Source organism: Rhynchophorus ferrugineus, unplaced genomic scaffold, assembly GCF_030347505.1.
Source record: "Rhynchophorus ferrugineus isolate W39M unplaced genomic scaffold, kcgeb_rfMv2 rfM6, whole genome shotgun sequence".
NCBI lineage: Eukaryota > Metazoa > Arthropoda > Insecta > Coleoptera > Curculionidae > Rhynchophorus > Rhynchophorus ferrugineus.
The window spans coordinates 21,596,678-21,615,459 of record NW_027472585.1 but is presented as its reverse complement, the minus strand read 5'-3'; the positions used below and the strand labels follow the sequence as shown (position 1 = coordinate 21,615,459).

At 33.8% G+C, this 18,782-nt stretch overlaps 1 protein-coding gene across 1 annotated transcript; it reads left to right on the top strand.

The window, feature by feature from the left end:
• The first annotated feature begins 12,244 nt into the window (after positions 1–12,244).
• On the top strand, positions 12,245–13,469 carry LOC143198692 (uncharacterized). The gene is made up of 4 exons (XM_076408051.1): positions 12,245–12,479; positions 12,596–12,875; positions 12,929–13,113; positions 13,381–13,469. Exons 1-4 carry the CDS (start codon positions 12,245–12,247, stop codon positions 13,467–13,469), a joined length of 789 nt encoding a protein of 262 aa, XP_076264166.1.
• Positions 13,470–18,782: the final 5,313 nt, after the last annotated feature.

The following is an 18,782-nucleotide window of genomic DNA, read 5'->3' as shown; positions in this document are numbered from 1 at the left end:
GCTCGGAAAATTCTTCTCGCCGCTAGATTGCCGACCCAGCAACGATGAATGCGCCACCGATAGGATTCGAAATTAAATCCCCACGTTAATAGAGATGTAATCCACTCGTCCAGAGCTGCAACTCAACCGAGGTTTAGTTATTAGAGATTTGATTTTTTTCGTTTTTTGAAAATTTACGTATTATTACAATATTTCTAACATGAAATGGTAGAAAATTTCAAAAAAATTGCATCGTTTTAAATTAGTTAATTCAATTAGTTTTATTCGTATGGATTAAATTAAAATTCATCTAAATAAAATTATGTTATGAAATAGTATACATTTTTAAAAATTCCATCATTTTCTATTTAAATTTTTACGTATTTCAGATAATATTGTTCATATAAATTAAATATTTTTTTATCGGCTTAGCGAAATGTTTACCTGCCTTTCTGAAGAAAACGGGAGCATCGAGAGACTTGACATATTGGTTAAAGCTTATACGGAGGAAGTATATTTAGTCCTAAAATTTGTGTGTAATATGCCCTGAAAATAAGTAAATTCCAATAGAACAAAATACGCCCAAATCAAGCAACCGGGAACATCTGTCATATCGGTGACACAAAGTATATAAACAAGCCCAGCGGGTAACCGTGCGGGCTAAGTGTCTAGCTCGCCGGCAATAACGCCCTAGAATCAAATCTCGCTGGGGATAAAGGTTTTTTAAATAGTTGTGAGTATCTGAAGTTGGCAAATAATACGTTCATAAATAAACAAATTTAAAAAAGTATATTTAAAGAAATAGTTTAGGCTCGGGCCAACGTGCAGCCAGATCCAACTTTATATTCTAGATTATTCTTCGTTTCTTTTGTACCCAAATCAACCAGAGATACGTAATTTTTAAATTCAAAATCTGGCAATATTGTACTGTAAAATTTCGACAAGCACATGGGCAAAAAAATGGCTTTGAATGTGTCGCGCTCGCTGTTATTATCTGATGTTCACGATCTTGTTGTATTTTAAGCTAATCTATCGTTACTCTGAAGCGAAACATACCAATGCGAGTATTATAATTTTCTAGCTTTCACTGATTATCAGTGCTGTTAGCACGTGAAACAAGGAATGGCACATTTGACTGACTTTGACGACTTTATTCGAATCGAACTTACCAAATATACCTACATTTGTATGACATATAAACGACCGATGGTTCTCGATTAATAAAACTTGGAAAATGAAACTAATTACTCGTAGCAATAAATATTACAATAATAAAGTGACAGACCAACTCGATTTTTACATTTCGGAAGGCATCTAATCAAATCAAGTACAAATCGAGAGCTTGTGCGAACTAAAATCACACTCCAGTGTTGCTAAAACTATGTGCGAAAATTCTAAAAAAACAAAGAGGCCTAATTTTACTCACAAATTTAATTGAGGCACTTGACTTATGATGCAGGAACAAATCAGTTTAAATGTAAATATTACATACAGTAGTATAGACGATCTTTAGCAGCAAACCCGACATAAAATTGAACAAATTCGGTCTGCTGCATAAGAAGCCACCCCAGAATCTAGAAATAAATCAGAATATGAGGTAAATTACCCCTTTGATGTCAGGAATTAATAAAAGAAAGACGAAAAGCCCGTAGACTATGGCACAGAATTAAAAATACTGTAATCAAAACGATATTTAATACTATTTAGTAATCAAACAAATCAAAAAATTAAAGAATAAAATTAGAGATGCTTCAAAAAACACGTAAGTGAATTAAGCTCGGAAGGAGACAAAGATTGCTAGCTAATGAAAGCAACTCGGAGATTTATAAGACAAATTGTAACAGTATTAATAATGATCAACATAAATGGGTTCGACGCATCGATGAAATAGCTGAATTATTCTCAGAATATTTAGCTAACTTTTCCCAACCGAATGATATAAAATCTACAATATATATATATATATATATATATATATATATATATATATATATATATATATAGCAATAAATATGTTGACATAAATATCTAGTGCCTGATTAAGACTGACTGAAACATATTCCAGTATATTTTAAGATTGCTTGAATAATTTTACTTAAAAAATCCGCAGAATATGTTGAATCTTATAGGCCTATTTCACTGCTACCTACGATATTAAATTTACTTGAGAAACTGCTATTAAAACGTATTATACTATTTCTCGGAATACATCTCGAAGGTACGTTAAATGAGAGACATCATATTAGACAAAAAGTAGAGCAGAAGTCTCAAACTTGACCTAAAATCTAAAATATTGGATTTTCAGCCAATCGTACAGCCTACTTGGGCCTATGGTATGCAAATATGGAATAGCACTAAAACATCAAACCACAAACCAAATCCAACGCACCCAAAAAAAGTTCTATGACTAATTACAAATGTAACTAACTAAGAGCTGCAGGATGAGCTCGACATCGAATGGCTACACTAAGTGATCCAAAATTTTTTACAAATTTTTACAATATTTTTAACATGAAATGGTAGAAAGTTTCAAAAAAATTGCATCGTTTTAAATTAGTTCATTCAATTAGTTTTATTCGTATGGATTAAATTAAAATTCATCTAAATAAAATTATGCTATGAAATAGTATACATATTAAATTTACTTGAGAAACTGCTATTAAAACGTATTATACTATTTACAGAAATAACAGATTTTTTGTTTGGATTTTGAAATCACCACTCGACTATCGACCAGGTACACATAGTAACAGCGGTTGTCCAAAAATTGGCATTCCAGAGAAAGAAATAGTGCCCTACCATGTTTCTGTACGTTTCAGAAGATTATGGCAGCATATTTAAAGTTAATCTACAATATGAGCAAATTACTACCGCGGAATTACTATCGACAATCATATATTTTCAAAAGAAAATTTAGAGTCTCGCATAAAGGGACATTCTCAACACTTAAACCTAATCTCTTAATCTTAATCTCGGCTGGAGTTCCACAGAGTTTTAGACCACTCCTATATCTGCTCCTTTGACCACTCAACATCAAAAAAAGAGTACTTGGAAGATTTGCCAGGAAGATACAGTCATCATGGCAAAAATGTATCTCTATCTAAGGCTGTTGGAAAAGTATAAGTAGCTGTCAACATGATCTACAAATGTACTACAGACTGGAAAATGCAGCTTAGTAGCTCCAAATCTGGCCATGATAATTTTGCGTGCGCCGAAAAAATAAAAACCTAATTATATTAATTGACGGATATCCCATTCCCCAAGCAGAATCACCCAATACCTCGGAATACATCTCGATGGTAGGTTAAATGAGAGACATCATATTAGACAAAAAGTAGAGCAGATTAGACTCAAAGTCAAGCAATTGTACTGGTTGGAAGTTGGAAGTCTCAAACTTGACCTAAAATCTAAAATATTCGATTTTCAACCAATCGTACAGCCTACTTGGACCTATGGTGTGCAAATATGGAATAGCACTAAAACATCAAACCAACTAGCAATCCAACGCACCCAAAAAAAGTTCTATGACTAATTACAAATGTAACTAACTAAGAGCTGCAGGATGAGCTCGACATCGAATGTCTACACTAAGTGATCCAAGATTTGGCCTTAAAACATGAAAATGGTCGTTTAATCACAGCAACGTGAAAGCAATACAGCCACTGGACAACAAGCACGAAATCAGAAGATTGAAGCGAACCAAACTACATATTGATGTATTAATCTCGTACTCGCCTTCTTTGTGTATTAATACACGTCCAACAGAGCAGTGATATTAAATTAAGTAGTAGCTGATAATTTTAATTAGTATTCAACATTTTTGTCACAGTAAAATCAAAGTTTAACAGTTTTAGTAACCATAAGCTAAATTTACCCTAAGAAGGAGTGGTTATTGCTAGACAGCTCCCTAACAGAATAAATTGCATGAACTAAATACCAAACTGTCATTTTGTTTCATCCGAACATAGAAACAACTAGGCAAGATGAAAATCTTACCGAAAAAAGACAAAAACAAATTCCTGCACGATTGTCGACCGAAAGAAAGTTTTATTTTAACAGTCCCCGATCCGGGAGTACGCGCGCATTGTACGGGAAGGGCTCATTAACTTTTACGTTTATTCTGTTCTCGACGGCAATCGCCATCCAGCATCTGTACGGAATCCGCCGAAGGACCGGCACCAGTTCAACAAGCAATTGTGTACACATGAAGTTTCCGAGGAGCGACAGCAGCGCCCCCATATCGTTACTTTTTACGCATTCCTACTAATGAGATTAGGAGACGAATCTGCCCGAGCGTAAGACCGTCCTCAGTCCTCACAAGGTTGGCGCGCTCGGGTTGGGGGCTAGGGGTGTCTATGCGGGGGCGGCTCGCTTTAAAGGTAACACTGGTTTTTATTTGAGTTTTGTTACAGAGGGATGTCTTTTATTTTTAGTGGGCCGTATGCAGCGTAGTAAAGAGGCGAAGGAAAGTACGTGAATCTTTCGAGGCGTTTGTGAATCGAACTTCGTTCTGGTTTGGATTTCACTTGGCTTGTCGACTCCGAATTTAGAGCATGAGAAATTAATCTGAGTTGGTCATCTTGAGTTGAATTTTGTGGTTTAGCAAGTTATCTAAAATATCAAGGGGATCTAATTAGATTAGAATCTAGGGGCATACATTTCCGAATGTTTAAGCAGCAAAAATTCAAATTTTGATACAAGTATATGATTCAAATTTTAACAACTTATAATTTTACGATGTAAGATAAAAAATATTGTGGAGACGTGTGAATAGAGACACCAAATTTCGAATAAATCAGTTCAGAGAAGATATCATATCAACCATCCCGAAAAAAGCATTTTATGCCAGTTTAGATGTCGCGTAAATAACAAAGTAAATAATAAATCTCCGAAATTAATTTAAATTTTGAAAATCCCTCTTATCAAAAATATCTTAACATATTAACGGATTAAGCAATGACTTATGAAATGATATTTTATATATAACATTATTACTAACCGTTGCCGACTAACCTACAATCTATGTATATAATAGCTTAAATCTACTTATATATCCAGGAATATTCATCGGCCCTATCTTAGTCTCTGATGTAATAATATGTATATATTAACACCGTTGTTCTCGTATTAAAAACACTTCACTCACTGTACTACATTACAAATCATCAAATGAATTTACTCTTTTGACTCTGTGTCCTTCTAGTATTACCCAAGAGTTGAATTACTTCGATATTGAGATGAAAATGGAGTCTGTCCTGATGTATCCTCGCAGTTCTCTTGATTTCCTTGAGTAGCAATCACTATATGAAGGTCTCGGTGTAGGTAATCAAATCTATAGTATCTGGATGCACCTACAAACATTCAGGACTTTGTTCTGAAAATCTTGTATTAAATTTATCTTACTTTTCGCGGAACATGATTAAATTCCGTATATCTATAGAGGTTTCTATACTTGCCTGTATAATATTAATTTATTAAATATTAATAAATGTGATTTCTTACAATTAATCAATACGTGTTTCTATATTTTAAACTCAGTTCTTTCTTCTTTTACATGTCCCTTCCAGCAAAATTTTTGCATCAGTATGTATTCCAAGATACTTAGCGTTGTTACTATATGATAAGTTTGGTAGTCATGGTAGTGCAATAAATCTTAAGAGGCTGCATACACTTGAATGCTTGACTTTCGAGAGATCTACTAACACACGTCTCACGTTAAGGCATTAAAACAAGTTCAATAAGTTTCCTTCTCTAAAAAGAATGTTTGGAACCAAAATACAGCTAGCGATTAATCCAACCTGTTAAACTACTAGCCCGATTTAAAGGGAGAAACATCATGAATAAAATATGATATTGATAGCCCAGTGGTACAGGTTCTTTAAGAGTCTTTTTTTATTTTGTTATTCAGGTTTTTAATCTGCAATTCACCAGTCTGAATAGGAATTGTCGTATAAGACCGAAAGAATAGGACAAGAATGCTTGTTAATTTTTGCAATATAATGTTAATATTTTATAAACTTTTAAAGTTTCTTTTCTTTTTTAAGTTCTGAACTCTGAACAGAACTCAGAAACTAATAACACCTCTGTTTATCGATGTATTTGGTTCTTTCTGTCGTTTATTCGTCGTGTATGGAAACACTTGCTTTTGGAACCCAGGAGTAGTTGCTTTTTATCTTAGTTGGTTTGATAAAATAAGGCCATACTACAACAATACAAAAAAAATAATCACTGCGCTCTATATGCCGTTAACTTTACGCACTGGCTTGGTGGATTTGATCTGATCATTTTATGCGGCAATCGAAATAAAGTCCATATTATATAGCTTACGGTAGCTTGTAATGAAACCTTTTCAATAATCAAATTGCTTAAGTCTCTAACTTGAAGCTCTTAAAATTTCAGCTATTTGACTCTTATATTAAGTTCGTCTTGGAATTTGAGACATACATGTTAGACTATCGATAACGTAAAAAGAAGTTTGCGCGGATTTTACAATTTCAACTTTAGGGATATCAGTCATGTATGTGTTAACTAGTAACGCACCCAGCGGGGAACCCTGTGGAACTCCACAGTGAATGAATTTCTAGGCTGAAAATAACTCATCAACTTTGACTTGAAATAATCGACGGCCAAGTATTAATGTAGCAGGTTTACTCGATCTTTCAAGCCAAATCAAACTTTAATGCCCTGAAAATTAGAGCATGATACCGTACATTTATAAGAGCTGACGTGAGGTCTAAAAGTGTGTCCGCCATGACGTCCGTGTCGTTAAAAGGGCAATTTCCTTCGCCTACTAATCTCGCAGTGTAACGAATGTTTTCCTCGAAATCCAAACTCCACCATTTGGATGATATTTTTCATATTTCAATAAAATATATCAATAAGAGTATGGAAGGTTGCTATGCCTTCTACTTTTTGAAGGTAAATGGGACGTAGGGCTTTACACTTAAAACCTTACTAATTACTGCGAAATAAAATCCAAATTTGTATACCTCAATAATTATAAAATTCAATAATTTAAAAAATATGTTGACTTTATTAAATAACATCAACTTTCTGTCAACTCTACAGCCTATACGTTATTTATAACATAAATGCGTTACCAAAATATCTAATAACATATCAAAATAATTTAATAAAAACATAACAACAAAAAACGTTTTTGTGTTAAAAATAATCATTCTTGTCCGATATATTAATCCAGAACGGGTTCGTAATGTGATCAGATTTTCTATAAAGAGATAATGAAGAATATTAAGTTATTTAAAAGAAAAACTTAAAAATTCTTTGTTTCACCTTCCAATTCAATGCCTTAATGGTCTGTAATGTCAGCTAGCTTGATAAAAAATGTGTCGTCAAAGAGTCTAAAGACATGTATGGTGCATGTCATTAGAACGTATCACAAATGAAATCCTAAACTTGAGGAATGTTTGTTTCGTTGTGAATCTGGAAATTCCTGACGAATTAGAAGGCATTGAGAATTCCCCTGAGGAATTTATTTTCGAAGACCTGAATCAGCATCTTGTAGAAGAGACTTTTGAGGTAGTCTATTGGCACTGTTGATAAGTGAGATCAACAAGTTTGGCATGCCTTAACCTTCTTGGATGTACCTTTGCATTTGGACGATGCATCTGCAAAAGCTAAAGTCTAATTGTAGAGTGTGTAGGATTTATGTGCATAGATATGTGTGTAATTGTTCAGGATATACACGTGTATTTGGTTAAAATATATGAGCAGAGAAAGAATACTAACGGTTTGGCAGATATGGCAAATACATTTGGCAGCATACATAGCTAAATCTAATTTTATCAAGGAAGGTAGTAGGTACAAACTACCTTCCTAGGTAACAGAACAAACTAAGAAGAATTACAATGATATCAAAATGACTTCATAAGCAAACGCTGTACCACAGAACTAAACGTAAAACGTAAATATGCTCTCTAATAAAAGTAAAATATATTACTTTGATATGCAACTATTAATTAGGTGGATTAGTCCTCCAGGGGGTACCACTACATAAAAAACGCACCTAACTGATAGGTAGTATGGAAAAGAGTTAAATGTAAATATAATAAAAGACAACTCTAACCTACAAACAATTATAAGTGTATATATGGTGTAGGTATACTATAATGTTAAAATAAATTATATTTGAAAACTGTGTTTGTTTTGTATTATTTTATTTAGGTTACAATTTTGTTGTATGTCAAAGCCAAAATAAGTTAAAACTAAAGAGATGATACGATGATTTATGTACTTTTGCAAAGTGTGTAGTATGAGTTACAGCTATTATTGCCATAACAAAGGTAAATTGTAATTAATAATATTGTTAGTAATTTGCCGAGAATGTGTTACGTCCCATTTTAAATTTTAATCAAGTTTTGTTTATGATTTCGTCCCCTAACGGCTGATGGTGAAATTTAAGCTCGCATATTTGCAACATAAATGGAACCTTATTAAAAGTCCTGGCATAACAATTTCGAGACATTAAAATGGTCACGAATCGACCGTAAAATTCCCCTATGCAGTTCGAGCTTCGGCGTAATCTGGCCGGGGAAGTTTGCAGTGATAATTTAAGGGCGCCGAATGTGAACTTAGCGTTAATAGTAATGCGTTCCGGCCATAATTTTATATTTGCCCCGGCAAAAAGTCCCCGCTCCGTCGCGGACGGGGGCAGAATTAAAGTCGGTCGCCCCGCCACTGTTTCAAACTAATAAAATCGGATAGTTGGCCGAAAGTTTCGACATTATTGGTCCATCGACGGACGAATATTGAAATGTAAGTTGGCGTGTCGCAGACGACTGAAGCACACCCGATCCGGAGATTATTAAAATTTTCATTGTTTGCCAAACTAGGTCGCTTCATGACTTTGTAAAGTTTCGGTATTGCTTCCAACATCTTTATTACTTCCTCCTGGTTTGTCTAAAATCGTTTCTTACTCACGGATTTTTTGAGTTATGCGAACAGCCAGAGACCAAAGCATATTTCTATCAGCTTTATTACCAAGTGATTAATATAATAATGGAATAATGACATAACAAAATATTAAGACTCATGTTTGTGAAAGAAAATAAGAACCATTTAAAAATTTTAGCAAATTGGACATTTCAATTTCAGAGGTTCAAAAAGAGTTTTGATAATTGGTTACCACCGAAATGATAAAATAAGAAATTTAATTTATTGAAATTCTAAATCAATCTGGTTGCAGAATTTAAGTGAAAAAAAAACTTTTTTGGCAAATATTAGGTGACGCTCAGGGTTAACCACAAAACTGCAGTTAATGGCGCAGGACTAATATTCTTGATTAAATTCCACCATAGTTAGCGATGGGCCGCGGTTGTTCTGGCATTGGATCAATCTCCTATATTATCAGAGAGTCTTAGATGACCTTCATCCATGCCTTTTTCGCAGCAGTTCGCTGTGTCTTCCATCCAAAATTTGATTTCACCACAGAAGTCTACAAAGGATTCGTTCACCTATTATTTAACAGACACGGCCGAACTATTTCTATCTTCGTCTCTGAATTTGTTCCTCAGCTGTGCAGTGATTGTCGCATTTTAAATGGATGACCTTGTTTCCAGTATGATCTCGGAGAGTAGCACGTAGAATTTACATTAGCATCGCATCTGGAAGACCTCAAGATTAAATATATTAGACTATATATTTTAGTCTTGAATATAATACTTTTTATCTTCCACGCGCCCCATCTTAGATACTCAAAAGCTAGTGCAGGCCGATGCGGCTTATTACTTCAGTGGTACATGCCACTTCACACACACCTAATGCAGCCATTGTAATAGACCTGAATAATTTTAACACGTACGCTGCCAATAACGCGCCAGCGCGTAATGTGAACCTTTCATTGGAAGCCAATTACGCTCCAAAGTCTTATATAGAAAAGAGATTATTTCTGGTCACTGGTTAGACTGCGCAAAAGTCACGGTCACGAATCATGAGTGACCTCTCGTGATTTAGCTGAATAGGGTTTTTTGCTTCTTTTGTGAGTCTTAGTGTAAATTTGTATTAGCTTACGGTCGTTCATTTATTTCTATTGACTCCTCAATTTACTTATATAGATATTTTTTTGTTTGTAGTAACATTTACTCAGTTATTTTTTTCTAGTTTTTCTGCTGAATATTTTTTATCTTATTTTAGTAGTAACTTTTAGGTATCAACAATCTATTTTCCTATTCTGTTCATTTTAATTCGCCACACGCTCGCGCTTTATGCGGCCATCCGCAATAAAATTTGACCTCAATGCCGACCACGTTCTGGCGCGTGACACAAAAAAAAATTAAAAAAAACATTAAAATTTAGGCTGGATGCATGTTAAAAACATTAACATTATTAGTAACATATTATGGTTGTAATCAGAAAAAAACGCTATCGGCTTGATCCCAGGTCGGCTGCGAACGTGTTAATAATTTTTAAGGAAACATGTTTAACTTTCAAAGCTACCCATATTGAGGGCCATTATATACAGTTGAGAGCAAAGTGAAAATCTAACTGTATCATCAATGTCAAGTAATAAAACAGCTAATAAGATATATTCTAAGACATCAGTCTCAGATATGATGACATGTATAGTTTATTGCTAAGCCTGTTAGTTGTACAATTAAATCAAAGAAGTCATAAAATATAAAAAATCGCCGTGCACATAACCCCCCCCCCCAACAATGAAGAATATCCTGCCGCACTTTCTACCATTTGAAAAATATATTTAGTTTTGGATGAAGCTTCAACATTAAACAAAAACTAATTAAATTATTTAAATCAGTAATTCATTAATATGCTAGATTCCCTTTGTCAAGCATAAAAGTGCCTGAATAAGAGATCCAGATACACATACTGGTTGCTTATGCTTTGAGGAATATTGACCATGGCCCTTAAAGCCTTGCTCTGAAACCTGTTGCCCTATTCTTGCTGTGCCAATGTTATATGTCCAGGTTGGCTTGATGGTGGATCTATATACCATCATTTTGCTGTCATTGCCTACTGTCGAGTTGTATACGGTAGGTCCAGATGTGCTACTGCTAAGTTAAGAGTTCTAAGTTCTGCTTTTCAGGGTGTAGATAACAAGAATGAACTTGGCTTGGTTTAGTTTTATTTTCAATTAGTTAAACCATTTCTCAACTTTATTTATATAACCTTTCATCCATTGATAACCTTCCCTCTTCCTTATATTGGGAATGTTTATTAGGTAACTCTATATGAGTAAAAAGACTTCTTTATGCATATAATTTCTATCTGAAAAAATACTTCTTTACGCATGTAAATTATACGTTGAAATGATGTGAGTATGCGTGCTACGTAAAATTTAATCTAGGGCGAATAATTTTACATCTTTTTTATATTAATTTTGGTCGACCTAGTATTAACATACATTTTCCTATTATGAAGAAAACATTAAAAAATAGTTTTCTCTTGTGCCGTATATTCAATCGAATAAAAACAAATTACAAAAAATTAAATAGGATGATAAAATGCAAGGGGCATTTGATACAATAAATGTATCGACTCTCTTGGTTTTTCCAGACCCCAATGCTAAACTAGTCCTAAACGTCGATACATCCGACATACAAAGCTATGGGATGAGTTTTGTAACAAATCCAACCAAATGAGGCATATCAACCCATAGCGTTCTTCTCAAGAAAATTGTCTCAGACTGAAAGAAATTACAGCACATATGATAGAGAACGTCTAGACATATATAGTTACATCCAGCATTTCCAACATTTTTTGGAAGGGAGTCAATTTACTGTATTTACAGACCACAAACCATTGATATATGATTTCAAACAGAAGTCATAAAAGCAGAGTCCAAGGCAAGTTAGACATATCAGTTTCATTGGGGAATTCACGACGGATATCAGAAAAATTGAAGGTTCCAAAAATATAGTTGCAGATCTCCTTTCAAGACCAAACATAAATCAAATTGAAGAATCATTGGACTATTTAGCAATTGCAAAAGCACAAAAGGAAGACAAAGAAATGGAAAACTGACCTACAACTGGAGCAACTACAAATACCAGATCTAGGTGACCTTCTCTATTGCCACTCATTAAGCGGAAAAGTAAAATAAAACCATATATTCCAGCAAAATGCAGACTTCAAGTATTCTAGAAACTAATAATAGCATAATTTAGCACACTCGGGATAGCGAGGAAGTAGAAGGTTGATAACCGCACGATTTGTGTGGGTTAATATGAACAAAGACATCAATAGATGGACAAAAGAATGTATCCAAACACCTTATAAACAAATAGATATGCCAGATAACAGATTCGAACATGTGCATATGGATATTGTAGGACCTTTATCACCATCCAACAATTACAGATATATCCTCACAATTATAGATCGATTCTCTAGATGGCCTGAAGCAATACCTATTAAAGATATTGAACGATTGATATCTAACTTATTGATAACAGTAGCACACACATTCATAGAGCACTGGGTTGCAAGATTTGGTGTGCCAACAAAAATAACAACAGATCGAGGTAGACAATTTGAATCACATTTATTCAGACATCTCATAAACGCTCTAGAAATTGATCATTTATGAACTACAGCGTATCACCAACAAAGCAATGGAATTGTTGAACGATTCCATCAGACATTAAAGAACGCACTGGTAGCCACAAACAATATAAAATGCACAGAAAGCCTACCACTCATTATTTTGAGCATTCGTTGTGTTTTCAAGGACAGTATAACGTGGCGGAGCAAATGTATGGCACTACATTGAAGTTACCGGGAGAGATGTTTCCGGCAACAGAGAGTAAAATTTACGAAGCAGAGTTGGTAAGGAAACTGAAGTCAACCATGAGACATTTAAAGCCGGTACAAGACCAGTACAGTACAATGCAGACCTTCAGGAAGTACCATTTGTTTTCGTAAGAAGAGAGCGAAAAACACCCCTAAGCCCATCATACGAAGAGCCCTTCAGAGTCTTGCACGGGAAAGAAAAGTATTTCAAAATTGATAAAAATGGGAAAGAAGATAACGTATTGATCGATCGTTTAAAGCCAGCATATATCTCTCAGGAGTCCCAGATATATGAAGAACACTCCTACTCTCAACCGTCTATAGGATTCAAAATTTCCCGCGACCAACTCGCGCAGGGAGGGGGGGGTGCGCTCTGGGCAACTTTCGACGTCCAAGCATCTTACATTCAATCCACAATCATCCATTCAATAATCAAACATTCATACATTTTCATTAGTTAATTAGTTGTATAATAGTTAGTGTTATTAATAAAGTGTTAAGCGAAACATAGTTTCATTCAATAAATTATACGAAGACCTCCTTAACTCTTATTCCGAGAAAGAATGGAAAAGGAAATTGGGGTGAAAAAAATCGTCTTATCTCAAATAAAATAAACGTTTTAATTAAATACAGTTAAAGTGGAGAAAAAACGGAGGAGGGGGCACCTTTACCGTCGAGACCCCGTCATAAATAGGCCAGGTCGTCCACCGCCGCTGTCCTGAAGGGCGCTTTAAAGACGGTCCTCGTTGAAATCTTTACGGCTCAATAAAAGACCGCCCTACAAACATTTAAAGAAACAAAACAACAATTCGGGTTAACTTAATTGAAAGTTGTAAATTTTATTGGTCGATATTTTTCACTCCCTAAGGGCCCGTTTTAGATTCGTATCGAGACGTTTAATTAGATTTTTTTCCGAATTAATTTCCACCCTTCCCTTAATACGACTCTCTTCAACTTGGAACAGCCCAACAATAAAGGTTTCGTTTGTTTTAACTCGTCTAATAAGCGTATTCAACGAGGGTAGGCTAAGAAGTAATGCACACATATTTTAAAATGTAAATAAAGACAATTCGCAAAATCGCACAAAAAATGCGGGACAAGCTATAATTATTTAAACGTTTGCGGTGATGACGTACATAGAGAGCCACTTGATAGATAAATATTTTATGAATTTAACAAGCAGTACAGGCAATTCATGTCATCAAAATAATACGTCTATTCATATACTATAGAAGGAGTTATTTTATTACTACAGTTAATTAAAACGGTCGCAATAGTTCGTAGGCTAAAGTTATTTTATTATATTTACATTGAACTCTTTTCCACGCAACTTGTGAAGTAGAGTTCTAGGCGTCTTTTTTACGTAGTGTTTTTCCATGGAGCTCTCATCTACATATTTGACAATGACAATCTCCACAATTATATATCAAACTAATGTCTATTACTTCCATTAGAGTCGTATTTACCGTTCTACCTTTATTCCTTGTTTCCTTCGTTCCTGTGTTTCCTTGAGAAATTATTTGAGTTCATCACTGTATTTCTCATTAGTTTCTTCTGTTACTATCTGTGTATATTCTACTTTATAAAATTAATTTAAATAAAATCGTTCACATTCTAAAATACTATATTTTACAGTTATGCTAGATTAATTATATACTCATATTTAGTTGTTTTCGCCTATATCACTCTATGTTTGTAATTTTAAGCATCAGGCCATAAGCCCTCAACCAAAAAGTTTCATTCGGTCATCACCTTCACTTTCAGAATTACTGTTCAAGTCAATTACCAAATTGTTAATATCTAATCTATCGAACACTTGTTCACGGTTCCACTGTTTGTCAATTTCTTCTTTTCTCTGTTTGAACGATATTATCGGAACTGTAGGTGTTATTGTAGATAATGCTTCTTTTTTCAGACTTGTTTCAAAACAGAGTAATTTACATAAAATGCAAACATTTCATTTGAATTTACCGAGTGACAAAACACTAACTCATCTCCGGAAATGAAGCCATCAACCATGAACGATAATATATCTGCAATGAATTAAACGTTATTCTAACTTTTACCTTTTTCCTTCAACTTTTATTGTCTTTAAAAGTAGCTCAATGTGGCAATTCTGAAATATCCATCTATCGTTTAGATACACAAATTGAAGTAATAAATCTTCCATAATTTTAATATATTAATTCAAAAATGGCATTATTTTAAAACTAATGTCTTAGAGTTCTATCAGGCCTCTTTGTGAGTTAACTTTACACACTTCCACTATCCAGATTGTTTCCTCAGAAATAATTATGTTAAGTTATGTCCATATCTAAATAACTAGTCACTGTTTTAATACATTTCATAAATTTCATCTCGAATAGAGCTAACATCAAAGTGACGTTCACCAACTTTATACTGTACCGCTCTTTGTATTCACCCGTTCTCAGTGTCTATATTAGTGTCTATATTAATAATAAGTGGAGCTGCAGCACTCTGAAATATATTTATGAATAAAATGGAGCAACTTTATATTTAGTAGTATCAATTTTTACTTCTCTAACGCATTTTACTAGCAAGAGGATGCCCCCTTTATCGCGTCCCTGTTCATAGTACTTAATTAGACAAACAGTTCCTGATTCTGACTTTAGCAATCTAATGACTAATCATAATCGGAGTAATCACAGATATTAAACAGTCGTAAGAAATTTACCAAAACAATGTTTGCCAATTTATAACCTCTAATTATTACCATTACTGTTTTGAATGCTTTTTCAGACATTTGACACCTCAACTAATACCAACAAAAATCAAATGCTTTCTGTCCCTGTCTCGAAAATCGACTGTTTCGGTTACGTATTCCAACGTATAAAACAGCCTTCTGTCCTTTTAAACTAGAGTAACGCTAATTAGTAAAATGAGAAGGAAAGTTCCGCACCTAGTAGAAAAGTAATTATACATGTCTACGAACTAAATTTGACAGTACATTGGACATCATCTATGATGTGTAAAACAGCCATTAGTGTCAGCAGTACGCTGTATATCCGGATTACAACGCTATAGGTCGCACCATTATAATAAACAACTTAACTTAACTTAACGGAATGAACGGAACTTCTATTCTATTGAAGACTCTATTTATTGAATTCTACCAACATTGGAAAGTTATAGAAAAGTATAAACCACGGGCGTACAGGGTCATTGTTTTATATCCATGTGGGCCCATCAGCCCCTGGAAGTATTCCCTTTTACTAAAATGTAGATTATTTAACAGTATTGCATTACAAATATGTGTAATGTCACATTTGTTACAAAACAAATCCAAGCTATACTAATATCTTAAATGCTCAAATAAAACAACGTTTAATGTCAATAATGAAAAGGGGTAAAAACGCGTAGAAAATTATTGTGCCATAAAAGACGCCAAACTTATAGCTACATTTTCCAAAAAAACATTAAGCGAGAGAACGCTGAAAATGCTACTTCACTTCAAGTTTAAATTTATATTGTACTTAATTTGAAGTATTTCAAGGCGTTGACTATAGGGGTAGTTTCTTCATATTGAAATGCTCAAAACATTATCATGAAAAGGTCCTCAATTAATTCCCGAACTATTTAGGCCCTTCGGCCTGATCTTTGTCGCAGATACTTTTAATTCGTAAGTTAAAATCGCAATTGGGATATGTTAGATTAGTATACATATTTAAATGCCCTTGATGAGGTTTGACAATATAGTTCTTTTATTGTAAGAGACTATGGAGCACGAGTAATTCAATAATGCCAAATAAAAAATTCTTAATTTATATAGAAAAATATATGAGAACTATATATGCAATACACACAAGCACAGACTAGACTTGAACTAGAACTTTGTTCTAGACTAGAACAAAATATGGTTGGTACCCAAGGGTAATTTTTTATAAAAACAATAAAGGCTTTAAATTTGTTTATACATTTATTTAATAAAAATTCAAATATTTGTAGGTTTTATAAATGCATCATAAGAGCCTGGATGTCAATTTTCTGTTTTTTTTTCCTTCTTCGTGTTCCGGTCGTCCGAAAATTTCTATTTCAGTATCATCATCGTCCTATCGAACGAACATTGCAATCCCGATTTTCTGTACCCATAAAGTGATCTACAACCATTCTTGCTGTTGCAAAATATTGTGTTTACTAATTTATTTGGAGCCGATGGTAACATGTTCATAATTAACCATTTTCTAATTACAGAAATAGGTAAGTATTATTAATCAAATATATATTTTATTAATGGAAAACATACTCTAATATTTAATAAAAATTTAAAATTATATATAATTATAAATTTTAAATGATTTATGAACTTTATAAGGAGCATTTATAGGAACGAGCGCTTGACATTACTCAGCATATGTTAATTGTGGTTTAAATAGCTGAGCGTCCGACCTCTATCTCAAAAACGGTTAAATATATGAAAAATATTTAGTAACAAAAGTTATAAAGAATTTTATTATCTATATTTATTATTTTATAAATTTTAGAACGACAAAATAAAGATTATATAGACTTTCAGCTTAGAACCTCTCATTTCGCGGTGAAACTCTCTTTTAACATGGGCTGAATTGTCCCGGACTCAACACATAGATGGTGCTGATTTTATTGGATTTGCCACTTTTTCTGTTAGTACTAACCTTCAAAAGAAATCTGTTAAATTTATCATGTTATTCTACTTATAAATTTGTGACTTATTGTCCAAAAGTAAGTAAAGTAAGTAAGTAAGTAAGTAAGTAAGTGTCACTTATATTTTTAAAAGAATGGATAAAAAACAATTTCGGTTTAATTTTACAGTGCTCTTTGATGGGAAAAATACCGTTCAATCAAAGCAATGACTTGAAAAGTGTTATGAGGACGCCGCTCCATCAGAAATAAAAATAAAACGTTGGTTTTCTGACTTCAAACGTAGTCATAAAGACACCGATGATGCAGAACGCAGTGGAAGTCCAAATGAGGTGGAAACACCAGAAAAAAAACGTTTTGATATCAAAAGAACGCGTTGGCTTTATATTGCGTGAGTATTTGTCTATGAGAAAACTCTCTTCAATGTGGATATCGCTCACTGCTCACTGTTGACCAAAAACAAGAACCTGTTGATGATTCGGAGCAGTTTAAACCATGGCCATGTTTAAAGGTAACAAACAAGAATTTCTGCGTCGATATGTGAGAATAGATAAAACATGGATCCATCACTTTACTCCAGAATCAAGACGATCGTCATCTGAGTGGACAGCAATTGATAACAGACCTATTTTAAGGCAAAAGATAAATCGTTTTATAAAGATTGTATTGAAATGTTGAGCGGCGCTGGAATGATTGTGAGGCTCTTGATAGAGATTGCGTTGATGAATAAAGCCAATATTGAACGAAAACGAAAAAAACACGTTTTCCTTGTACACCAGAGACTTTTCAGACCAGGTGTTAGTATTTAGTAGTTATTTTGTTTCATTGCAATATGAGTCTACCTTGCTATGTTTAAGAATATCATTCAGGATCACGGCATCATTATCCCGAACAAAAACGAAACATTCAATTCTTAATTATCAAATAATACTTTATTTTAATTTGCCGAATGACGCACTTTTACATCTAGAATATACTATAGGCTATTATATTTTAAACGCACTCTAATATGGACCCATTAAGTAAATTAAACATGACTTTGAAATAATTTTTTGCAAAACTTATATACTAGTACCAAAAAACCTTCATGTACATTTTATTAACCTAACACATATTTAATTAAAGCTCTATGGATAAATAAAAAACCCAAAATGAAACAATACGCTGCTTTTATCTCAACGCATTCCATGTTCCCAATAAATATTTACTACAATTCATCAATTAGACGCGGGAAAAAATCTTTGCTTGAGCACTAATCAAACAGCGATGTAAAAATAACTAGGGCCCTGGGCGACAGTCTGTTTTTTTTTTCTCGCCATCGACAATGATCGATCGTGCGATCGCCGTCACCGAAAACATCACGTCGACCGCGGAAACAATGGAAGAGCGTCAAAGCC

Coding starts and splice junctions, on each gene's coding strand:
- LOC143198692 (XM_076408051.1), top strand. CDS start 12,245: ATGCCAGATAACAGATTCGAACATGTGCATATGGATATTGTAGGACCT. Junction 12,480..12,595: donor AAAAATAACAACAGATCGAG/GTAGACAATTTG, acceptor CGATTCCATCAG/ACATTAAAGAACGCACTGGT. Junction 12,876..12,928: donor AGGAAGTACCATTTGTTTTC/GTAAGAAGAGAG, acceptor AGAGCCCTTCAG/AGTCTTGCACGGGAAAGAAA.